The 12,559-nt window shown below is 34.3% G+C and overlaps 1 protein-coding gene across 2 annotated transcripts in view; it reads right to left on the reverse strand.

Moving 5' to 3' along the window:
• The window catches only part of LOC125652235 (serine/threonine-protein phosphatase 2A regulatory subunit B'' subunit gamma-like), a 29,188-nt gene extending 24,669 nt beyond the window's left edge, over positions 1 to 4,519 (reverse strand). Inside the window, exons 1-2 of one of the 2 annotated variants that reach the window (XM_048881274.2) lie at positions 4,298 to 4,512; positions 665 to 737 (exon numbers count right to left, since the gene is read on the reverse strand). Coding sequence is in view for 1 of the 2 variants with exons in the window: in XM_048881273.2 (XP_048737230.2) it covers positions 4,298 to 4,376 (79 nt within the window). In the remaining variant the exon portion in view is untranslated. Of the gene's footprint in view, positions 1 to 664; positions 738 to 4,297 lie in introns of both variants that reach the window. The other variant, XM_048881273.2, reaches the window with a different exon arrangement.
• Between the last annotated feature and the right edge of the window lie 8,040 nt (positions 4,520 to 12,559).

Genomic DNA, 12,559 nt, shown 5'->3' on the forward strand with positions numbered 1-12,559 from the left:
CTACCCCTGGGATCATCAAATTTACAATTTTGGTAAAGGACTACCTGTTTTTTCTATATATCCATTTAGTTTCAATTTAGTATCAATAACACTAAAGAAGATGTTATTTAAGTGTTTTACACATAAACACTATATACCAAGTTTGGCCCTGCCCTGGGGTCAAAACCCCTACCCCGGGGATCATGAAATTTACAATTTTGGTAGGGGCCTTCCTGTAGAGAAGAAGATTTTTGAAATTTGGTCAATTTTGGGCAGTTTTTGCCCTGCCCCTAGGGCCCCAGAGGTGCTGGAGTCCTGAAATTTAAAACTTATGTCCCCCTTGTCCCAAAGATGTTCCATGCCAAATATGGACAGCATTGTACTGGTAGTTATGAAGATGAAGTTTAAAATGTTCAATATGTTAACGCACGACGACAACTATTTGTAATAGGTCTCCTGAGTTTACTCAGATCAGTCAGATGACCGAAAAAAAAACAACTTGAAAGCCCTTCACCCAAGGATGCTTTTGGCCAAATTTGGTTGAAATTGGCCCAGTGGTTCTGGAGAGAAAAGTCAGAAATGTGAAAAGCTTACAGACGGACAACAGGCGATCAGAAAAGCTCACTTGAGCTAAAGAGTAAAATATAAAAATCAATCTCTTTAAAACTTGTCCATCAAACGTTACGAAATATTCCAACTTGATCTGTAGTTTGCCACTCTGAAACTTCAAATGAATAAATGAATCCATGCAGGCATAACTGAAAAAAGATTGGAAAACCAATATCGGACAGAAAAGTTTGATTTGTAACTTAAAAAATCAGGTCAGTTAAGTGGACAAACCATTTACCCTATTATGGGATCCAAAAATTTAAGTTATTCAATTTTAACGAGACTCTTGAGTCAATATGATATGAAAGGTGGATACTTAAATGTAATTGCATCATTCAAATTTATCAACACTAGCATATCATTTAATTCTACAATAAATTAAATGAAACACTGATACATGTATATATTCTAGATATTTTCGTCAGATACAAGTATCACTTAAGAATTCTTAAAACGTATATGTAACATAAAAGCTCATTTTGCACAAAAATCATGAAACGACAATTTTCCCAGCACTTTCTCAATTTTTACTGCATAGTTGAATGTATGAACTTTATGAAAATAACACTTATCCAAAGTTAAATATTCTCGTTTTAACATTAAAATTAATACTTTTCGATGGCCTATACAAAAAATATCGAGTCTCCTCCTTTTGCTCTGCAGACACATGTGCATAGATGATAAACAGTGCAGCATGTCATCCAGTGAGAGAAAGTGTAGTGGATAGACCCAGAATTTTGACAGATTCTTCGAGAAAAGAGGTAAAAATAGAATGAGATAAAACTCATACTTAAACTAAAATTTACTTTGGGTTCAACATGACTGTGGAAAACAAAAAGCTAGGAGAAACGCACGCAGGACTCAGTGGCGGATCTGGGATTTCTGAAGGGGTGTGTGTGTGTGAAAGTCAAATATTAGCCAAAGTACTCAGCTATTTTGGGTGACAAATCTGGAGTTTTACTCACAATTTGTGGTGAAAAAAAGGAAGGGATTCCTGGCACCCTCTAAATCTGCCATTGGGACTAGCCACAAAGACATGGCTTTTAAAGTAAGTGCTATGTTTATCTGAACACGACACATGTAAATCATGTGATGTAAATAAGCATTCAAAAGTCCGAGTCAGAACGACGAAACCTTTAAATTTCGGATGATCTTCAAAGCACAGTTGAGAGAAAATTGATGAATCCAAATTGTTCAAAATTGTCAGTATCAATACAACTTTTATCATTTTATTAATACATGTTTTAAACAAGAGGCCCATGGGCCACATCGCTCACCTGAGTCATCTTAGTTCATATTTAAAGATTTTCCCTATATATTTGTATGCAAAACTTTGATCCCCCCTTGTGACCCCATCCTACCCCTGGGGCCATGATTTTAACAAACTGAAATCTGAAATATGTCACAAAGCTTCCATGTTACTATCAGCTTTTCTGGCTCAGTGGTTCTTGAGAAGAGGATTTTTTAAAGATTTTCCTTATATATTTGTATGTAAAACTTTGACCCCCTATTGTGGCCCCCTCCAACCCCCAGGGGCCATGATTTGAACAAACTTGAATCTGCATTATGTCAGGAAGCTTTCATATAAATCTCAGCTTTTCTGGCTCAGTGGTTCTTGAGAAGAAGATTTTTCCTATATATTTGTAGGTAAAACTTTGAGTCCCTATTGTGGCCCCATCCAACCCCTGGGGGCCATGATTTGAACAAACTTGAATCTACACTATGTCAGGAAGCTTTCATGTAAATCTCAGCTTTTCTGGCTCAGTGGTTAATCAGAAAATTTTCCCTATATGTTAGTATGTAAAACTCTGATCCCCTATTATGGCCCCATCATACCCCCAGGGGCCATGATTTGAACAAACTTGAATCTGCATTATGTCAGAAAGCTTTCATGTAAATCTCAGTTTTTCTGGCTCAGTAGTTCTTGAGATGATTTTTCCTAGTATTTATTTCTATGTAAAACTTTGATCCCCTATTGTGGCCCCATCCAACCCCCGGGGGCCATGATTTGAACAAACTTGAATCTGCACTATGTCAGGAAGCTTCCATGTAAATTTCAGCTTTTCTGGCCCAGTGGTTCTTAAGAAGAGTTTTCCTATATATTAGTATGTAAAACTTTGATCCCCTATTATGGCCCCATCATACTCCCAGAGGCCATAATTTGAACAAACTTGAATCTGCATTATGTCAGGAAGCTTTCATGTAAATCTCAGCTTTTCTGGCTTAGTGGTTCTTGAGAAGAAGATTTTTAAAGATTTATCCTATATATTAATATTTAAAACTATGATCCCCTATTGTGGCCCCATCCAACCCCTGGGGGCCATGATTTGAACAAACTTGAAATCTGCACTATATCAGGAAGCTTTCATGTAAATTTTTCTGGCCCAGTGGTTCTTGAGAAGAAGATTTTTAAATGACCCCACCCTATTTTTGTCATTATCTCCCCTTTGAAAGGGATATGGCCCTTCATTTGAACAAGCTTGAAAGCCCTTCACCCAAGGATGCTTTGTGGCAAGTGTGGTTGAAATTGGCCCAGCGGTTCTTAAGAAGAAGTCGAAAATGTAGAAAGTTTACGACGCCGACAAATTTTGATCAGAAAAGCTCATCAGGTGAGCTAAAAACACTTCATTAAAATGTGGAAAATGAGCTGTAGTGTCTCTGTATGTAGTAGGCAATTTAAAAGAGAAAAAGAAGTGCCAAGAAATGCTCAGAATTCAGGATTTTGCCCCAGCCTATTGGGAGTAACCTTTAAATAAGCTTCTTCTTTTCATTTAAAGTTAGATCCGAGTATAGCAATAACAATGACACCCCCCCCCCCTCCCTTCACAAATTCCTGGATCCAATGATGGGATGGATAGGGTAAAACAATTTATCTCAAATTTCAGTTGACGGGGATAAAACAGGTCCAGAAACTACAAGTATAATGGAATGACAGATAGATGAAATAAATATTAAAGGAAATTTCTTTATCTGACTGCATAGACTGTTTCCTTGAAAGAGAAAAAATTTATGTTGGTTGGTTGTAGATTTTATGCTCTCAAATGACCTGCCAAGGAAATTTTACTAGGTTGGCATTGACAATTTTTATCCTGATAATTATAAATTTTGAAAACGGAGTCCTTATTTCTTGCCATATATGGCCTGCAGGGCTAAAATATAGACCACCAGCAGAAAAAAAGATCTCACAGGAACAATTCTAACAATTAAGACCATTACGAGTGTTCTTCTTTTTAAATAACTTGTGAACAACATTTCCTACTAAAGAGAAACATGTCTCTAAATATAGCGTTATCTTGAAAGAGAGAAATACGTATTTTGTTTTGATAGCAGAAGTGGCAAATGTTGATCAGTTGTATATATAGTTTAACGTTTTCTATGAGCTGTCCTGTCAATGAGTTGTTGTGTTATCAAAACGGCCTCTTAATTTAGTTTTCTTTCATTGTACTATATATGGAACAGTAAATAACTAGATGCTACCAAGCTATTTTAAAGCTACGGGATTGTGTGCTGAAGCTGATAATCAATGGACCTTGGTCCACACAGAGTAAAATGCCAAGTTCTAGTGTACATGTTCTCGATTTGTTCTTGTTGGAAGCAAATATTAAACGATGACAGTGAGATACCGTAAAGCTAAACAAAATGTGGAAACAATTACAACAACAAAAAAATGTTTTGTTTACATTTTTGTGTTTCCACGTATTAAACTCACTTTTCTGATTCTCCACGAATTTTCTCAAAGCTTTTTTCAATTCCATTTCAACCTTTCTTTCAAGGGCTGTCAGAGTCATTTTAATGTGAAAGTCTTATCTAAAATGGCTTCATTTTATCGTCAAATTGCCGTTTGACCACTCCACCACTGACCACATCCATATTCTATTTTCATTCCCTCGCTTATTTCATGTCCATGCATCTCATTGGTCCATTCCCTAGAAACTCGAGCAGCGACGCTACAAAAATTCAAAGGGAGATAACTGATTCAACTTTCATGTTCGGACAAGACGAAACTTGATTATATTAGAATATTTGGAGAAAATGAAAATTTTTAATTCTTTTCTTTTCATTGATGTACTTTGATTTATAAAAGTAAAGAATTGTGTTTCTTTGTTGTTGTTTTCTGTTTATGTTTTTAAATATTTTATGTGGAATTAGGGACGTTTCGACCCAAGGGACGTTTCGACCTCAGGGACGTTTCGACCCAAGAATATATTGGTCGAAACGTCTCACCTGATTTTTTTAATTGACAACTGGGCTTGTTTTATGTGTATTTATGAATTCATTTTGGAACGTCACGTGTTATGTATTTATTGTAGCGCCGTCGGGCGGTAAACGGCGCAAAATTACTTATTAATTCTGCTAATCCAAAGTTGATAAAGTCATTCCTCAAATACATAATTATAGATTAACTCCTTCAAGGAAATACTCCTTTCAGTTCAATAAAAAAACACGTAGTTAAAGTTCCAAGTTTATCTACAGAAATCTAATCATTACATCTATGTAACATCCATGGCCAAACATTCACGACAACAGTTAATAACGGGACTGGTTCACGTTTTTTGAAAGAAATATTTTTCATTTTTGATGTTACAAAGAACAAGGGACGTTATTGGCCAATATTGGCCGCACTTCAAAAACCGATCATATTTTGCAAGTAGAAAGGTGAGAATTTTCTCGTTTCATTCATATATAACATGTACCATTTACTTGTTGCTGATATTGAGAAAATAACGTTACAATATTGCATTGTTAACTCTGACGCTATCTTCCGACGGTCGCTTTTTCGGAACGACGTCATCGACCTTATATAGGATTTACAGTCCCCTGATTCTTCTAGAATATTTTTCTAAAAGTTACAATTTTAACTTTTTATATAAAAATACTCATAGAGATCAAAGACTATTGAAAACTGGCATGCTATGGAAAATACATTATTCATTTACGTGCAACTTTATCGTGGTCATAGACATTTTGCGGAAGAATCTTGTGTTAATTAGAGTGAGGAAAATAATGCGGGTATCTGTCAAAAATTGTTGAGTAGAACGCAATCATATTTTCGAAGGTGCTGTTCGATGTCCTACTATTCAAATGAAATATGGAAAATAAAATGGCTCTTTTTCCTGTATTTTTGGGTCATAAATATAAACACTTCGATTAAAAACGTTGATTGAGTCGGATAAAATTATTTGTTATGCCATGTACACCAAGGACTATATAACCTTGGTCTACTTACATGTGTATGCAATATACATGTTACAGTACATACGAATAAGATGTGTCTTTATTTACAAAATACATTGAATAAAGTGTGGTAAATGTACATGTACTAAACGATACAAATTTATGTTGCATGAATGGGATATCATTTTCTTGGGTACAGCAAAACACGTCAAGTAATATGCATGTAACTTCAGATGGTATATTTCTTATAGCAAATGTATTTAAAAACCTCACAAAAATTCGTCCGTGTTTATATCTTTACATTCTCCTAAATGGTCAACAAAGAGTAGTCCCAACTCTCTCTCTCTCTCTCTCTCTCTCTCTCTCTCTCTCTCTCCATATAGAGTTCATCTTTGATAAATGAAAATTACATCAGTCAGTGGGCATGTCATTGTATGAACCGACATTCAATCTAAATCTAGAACGGACTCTGGGAAGTTGTTTGAGTACATGTATAGACAATGTGGTATATTTAACTGCTTTTCCCAGGCACTTATTTTCATATGCGAATAAGGATATATTGAGTGACCCCCCCCCCCCCCCTCTATTCTTGATAGTAGTATTGAATGGGGGAAAAAATAGGCTTAGAATTATGAATTGAACCCATGTAGCAAAGGATACCCCCCCCCCCCCCGACGATTTAAGAATTCGAAGATCAGACAGAAAGGTTTTTTTCATTTGCTAATTAACTACCAACTTATCCTTCGAACCCCCCCCCCCCCCCGATAAATAATGCTACGTGTCTGTTTTCAAGAGACAGTATATGTAACTACAACATACCTTTTTAAAAAATGAATTTAATAAATATCATGCATGTATTTTCGTTTTTCAATGTGCGGGCCAGGCCTATCCACTTTGACGAGAGAGAGAGAGAGAGAGAGAGAGAGAGAGAGAGAGACAGAGAGAGAGAGAGAGGTCTACATCACCTTACGGTTATACTCCAGTTTTCCTAATCATGGAGGGGGCATACGTCAATACTAATATAAACTTTTAGTAACAATCATCACAACACATATATTATATGTTTTATAAGATTGATAAAAGTTGAAGTGTCATTAGACTGGTCAAGTTGTTCCCATAGCAAGGAAATGGTCGACATCACTGTTAGCTTTGATTCTGTGTTATGTAAACAAAGACTCGAGTCTTTTTATGTAAACAAACAAATCAGTGAAACGTTAATTTTGTAATTTAAAGAATCTTCATTTAGTACAATCACAAATTTTAACTATTAAATGACACATGTTTCTTGAGATGTGATATATATAATAAACTTGGATCAATATTAATCTATTTTGAAAACTTCGTAAACAATAACACATCTCAATCGTTGTTTTCAAAACAAATAATAAACTCTTTGTATAACGAGCTTCTGTTATGATGAATCACCTTAATTCTTTTGTGAAACCTTCTAAACATATTAGACTGTAGATTTTGATCATTTGAATTGAAAAACAAAATTTGGGGGATAATCGTGAATCAGTCCCTTTAATTAAGAAACTGACTCTCTCGATGGTCATCAAGTCCTTATATATATATATATATATATATATATATATATATATTTATATATAGGTAATGTGCATTGCTCGGAAGGAGCAATGCTATGTAAACAAACAATGATTGCTCGGGTCGTGCAATCCAATGTAAACAAACATTGCGTAACATCATGGCTCATAAGGAGCAATCAGATATAACATTTTTAAAAATCTCACTACATTATGATGTTAAATAAATAGGTTTCAATGTTTGCCACTTGCGTTGTTAGTTATGGAGATTTTGATTTACATAATTAATGATTTTTGTAAAGTTTGAAAACAAATGCTTATTTCTTCAATGGAATTCATTATTATAATAATTAATTGTCGCTGTGACTACAAAGAGCAGTGTGCGGGATAACTGCAATCAAAGGGTACTACTAAACAGAGTACGCTAGAGTACTTTAGAGTACGCTGGTAAAATTTCATAATTTATTGCAATTTAATTGTTTATTTGTATGTACACCACTTAAATAAACATGAATATAAAATGATATTGCAAAATTTGTCAAAAGAGTTTGTTTTTTAGCGATATTTTGACCAGAAAACATTCAATTTATTTCATCATAGATATAATCATTTAATTTTTATGTAAATCTAAATACCACTGAGTGATTTATTTTCATGTTCAGTTGACTAAAAAAGACTTAAAATACCTTTAAAATAAGATAAAGGCATAATCTTGAAAAACTTAATGTAATGCGCTTGTATTTTATGTAGATATGTAGTTAAATTTGATAAACTGTAAATCAAAATAATTCCTAAAATAATGAAAACAAACACAATATATTCCAGACATATATTTATAAGGTTAAACTAAAGTAAGAACACCTACAAACAGCAGTTAATTTGCATTGAATTATGAAATTTTACGAGCGTCGACGATGGTGAAGATTTAAAGTGTAGACTGCCCAGTAGAGGCCCTGCTACACTAGGTTTGTTGTGGCGAGGCGACGAACGGGGACGGGTCTTCTTGAAGATCCGGGGATGGTTAGGTCCTCCAGAAGTTGGTGGATGGGTCCATCTCCTCTTCCTAGAGTCGATCGCCCACGGATCCTCACAGTATAGTCAGGGGAAGGGCTTCTTGGAGGTAGCTTGCTATTCTTCATCTGTGGTCGATCGAGTCTCGGATCTCCCTCAATTAAAATCGGGGAGACGGTGTTTAGGAGGCGGCAAAGGAGGTACGGAGGGAGCACCCCATCGGATCCAGTGCAGAAACCCACCAGCTCTGTGCTTGAATTTGTCTAAATAATTTAGATAGTCGCCTAAATTTCCTTAGTTACTGGCCGAAAGCAGAAGGATAGTTGTGTGTATGCAAATGTATTTATGGCCGAAAGTGTTTAACGTGGAGTTGACAAGGCTCGCACGTCCATGACTTTATGAGAAAGCCATAGAAGACGCGTTAGACCACTGTCTTTAATAGATAGTTGGCCTATTGCACCGATGCGTTATTGTATAAAGATTTACTTGATAAATTTAAGTGTATGTATGTCTAATTTGAACTATAATACAGAGAAATTTATACCCTATTAAAGAGCATACGCTTATTGATAATACAGGGAATAGGTTTGGGTGTTTTGGTGTATAAATCTTAATGGCGGTGGGCATGTGTTATAGCCGGGAAACTACAGTTAGCAGAAGTGACTGATACCTGCAGTAGCCCTTAAAGATTAAAATGTATAACTGTCAGCCACTCCCGTCACCAGAGGTGTTACTTCAGGAGTGTCAGATAGTACTCTAAAGTACTCTGTTTAGTAGGACCGGCGATCAAACGTGACACAATTGGTGCTAATTGGTGGACTCAAAAGCGAGGCGTTTAAAAAAATAATTAAGAGGCGGTGTTTGGCGTTGAGGCGATAATGATGAGATCAATGTATACACATCCCGAACAACCCTCGTTATACCTATAGTGTTTGACGATTCAAGATGTCTGGTAAGTTGAATTCATATTATTCTACTAAACGCTGATTTTCACATAAGCGTGAGATTTTCTCATTAAAAATAGGCTAAAACCGTCAGACGAAAAGCAACACAATTATCATCTATTGGATGGATACATATCTAGGGAATATATTCCCAAGTTTTCTGCAGCATTGCTCTAAAAATACTCTTGTTTTGAATTCAAACCCAATGTAATTTACGAGTCTTTGACACATACATGTACATTTTGTCCGTATAAATGAAGTATATAACTATACGTGGAATAATTAATAAAATAATGAAATTAGCCACTAAACCTCTTTTAGAAAGAAATAAACTTATTCATTGAATTCATTATAGTGCAATATGGTATCACATAGTTCGGGCCCAAAACGGGCTTAGCCCCTGTGTCCGTGTCCAATACGTAAGTTCTAGTAATCTACGGGACAAATATTGTAATATACGGGACTGGATATGTAAGTTTCTTCACGTGTGATATTTGCGTAAGTTCTCATTACATACACGTTGATATTATAAATATATCCTCATTTGATTTATGTGTATACATAAGTGCGTAATTATTACAATAAAAACATAAATAACGGGGGGAAATCGTGTTACATGTCTCGAAGTGTTCTGTCGACGATAACAAGGCCCAGTAATACTGTCATATACAGTGGCGTAGCTTCCTATGAAGCACATACAGTGGCGTAGCTTCCTATGAAGCACGGAAGCATGTGCTTCCACATTGTTGCGGGAAAAAATTAAATAATTTAAAGTAAAGTTAAAATGAATATTAGATTTTAAATAATATAAAAATACCAACAACAAAAAAAATGGTATAAAGGTTAGTGTTGTATTATGTTTATCAATCTATTCAAAATCAAAGCCACATGGGGTAAAGCCGGACATCGTGTCATGTCCCCTTCATTTAAAAAAAAAAAAAATTATCAATTAGATTAACTGCAATTTTTTTGGAGACGTTATTTACTCTAGTTATAACAACTAATGTGTTTCTGAACTCTGTCAAAGCTTTACTTAAAACTACTAAAATTCGACTGTATCTTCTTTCATTTTAGATACATCGAATTTTAGTAGTTTTAATTAAACTTTCACGGAATTCAAAAATTGTTATAAAAAGAGTACAAAACGTCTCCCCAAAAAATGCAGTAAAACTAATGAATAATCGGGTTTTTTTAATTGAAGGAAGTTACGATTTCCTTACCCCATGTGCCTGTGTTTTAAAAAAAATGTGTATTGGATACTTTGAAAATACCTTTCTTAATTGTCTAAATTGCACCAGCTTCCGGGGGCTCCCCAACCCCCCTGCCCTTTCTGCTTCCCAAGCTACGCCGCAGATATACACAAGATCACACATCTTTATTGATATTGTGTTCGTTTCTCTATCAATACGTATTTCTGATACGAAATTATGCTGCCAGAATATTGAAAACATCAATGGAAACAAAGTATTGAGGTATATGTGGCTAGAAAACAGATAGCTTCGCGACATTTCCCTCTAGTCTAGAATTAACATAATCTAAATGCGCAATAAATGACAAAATTAGAGTAAGCATCATTAAGTTTTATATTGTTCAATATCTTATTGTATTGTAACGAAATAAAGTTGGCTACTAGTAAATGGTTACTTAAAAAGAGAAAAGTTGGCTACTAGTAGCCAGCTACTTGAACCAGGAAAAGTTAGCTACCAGATAAAGGTACAATGAAATTTTCAAGATTTGTGTGAATTCCTTAAGAAACTCTGTGTGTATAGTATATATTTAACTAACTTACAACGATACGATAGCTGACTTCATTAAGGGTGATATCTGAAAATTGAGGGCATATTAAGATACCTAATTTCACTTCACGTGGATAGTTGTAAATTAATAAGATATCTATTACAAACACAGAATTCGTTAAGATATCTACGAAAAACTTGAAATTTCGTATTACCTGCAATGAGAAGGTATAAGTACTTTACTTCCTTAAGTGTGATATCTGAAAATTGATGACATATTAAGATACCTTATATCACTTCTCGTCATATGTGGAATGGTAAGTTAGTCAGATATCTAATACAAACACAGAGACACTCAATTTTGGTAACGTCAAAATAACGTTAAAATGCAACGTCAGAACATCGATATAATATAATTTACGTTAAAATAATTTTAATGAAAGAAAATTATTTAATTGATACGCCAGGTGTTTGACAGTTGAGACTAACGCAGCATAGAATTAATTAGATATTTTTCCTGAGATATTATATTGTAAATTGATTTGAAATGATTACAATAAAAAGGAATAGTTAGAATTATGTAATTTGGTACATATGTATGCGCGATATCTCGAAATCGATGGTATATCCAATGAATGAAGGTCTGAATTCAATCCGTATCATTTTGAAAGTAAACACTCAGTTGAATAAGTTTATTCGTATTTTGCATTGCAACGTTTGAGCATGAAATTTCATACGAAGGTATCTTTAAAGGGACTGGTTCACGATTTTTGATAAAAATATTTTTCAATTTTGATGTTAAACATTAAAAATATAACTCATTTAATATTGATAGTCAAAATTTTGACCTTCTGAATGCAAGAATAAAAGCTATATTCCACGCTTAAATCTGTGTTATGTAAACAAAGACTCGAGTCTTTTTATGTAAACAAACAAGTGAAATATTGATTTTGTAATATAATTCATCTTAATTTTGCACAATCACAAATTTTAACTTTTAGATGACACATTCTACCCCCAAAATGCTTGAAATGTGAAAGATATATATTAAACTTAGATCGATATCCATTTCTTTTGAAATTTCGTAAACAATAACATACCGCAATCTTTGTTTACAAAATAGATAATAAACTCTCTAAAATGAGCTTCTGTGATGATGTATAACCTTAATTTTCATGTGAAATCTTTGAAACACATTAGACAGTAGATTTTGATCATTAAAAGTGAAAAACAAAATTTTAGGTAAAATCGTGAATCAGTCCAAATAAATAATGGTCAAAAAAGGAAAAAGAGACAGTCCCTCCCGTTGATTCTACGTATTAATTTTACATCACCGATACTGAAATAAAAGATACCTGCTCTGGCGACAGTAATGTACGTTTCATTTTTGTACAGACCAGAAGTCCTTACTATATCATATCTACATATCAATGAGTAAATATATGTTAATTTCCATGGAAAAAGTTCTTAGACTTTTAAGTAATAATAACATTTCATGAAACGTTATGAATAATCAATATAAACGTCGACGACAGAAATGCACATTGGACGAAGGCCATAT

This window comes from Ostrea edulis, chromosome 5 (genome assembly GCF_947568905.1).
Source record: "Ostrea edulis chromosome 5, xbOstEdul1.1, whole genome shotgun sequence".
Taxonomy (NCBI): Eukaryota; Metazoa; Mollusca; class Bivalvia; order Ostreida; family Ostreidae; genus Ostrea; species Ostrea edulis.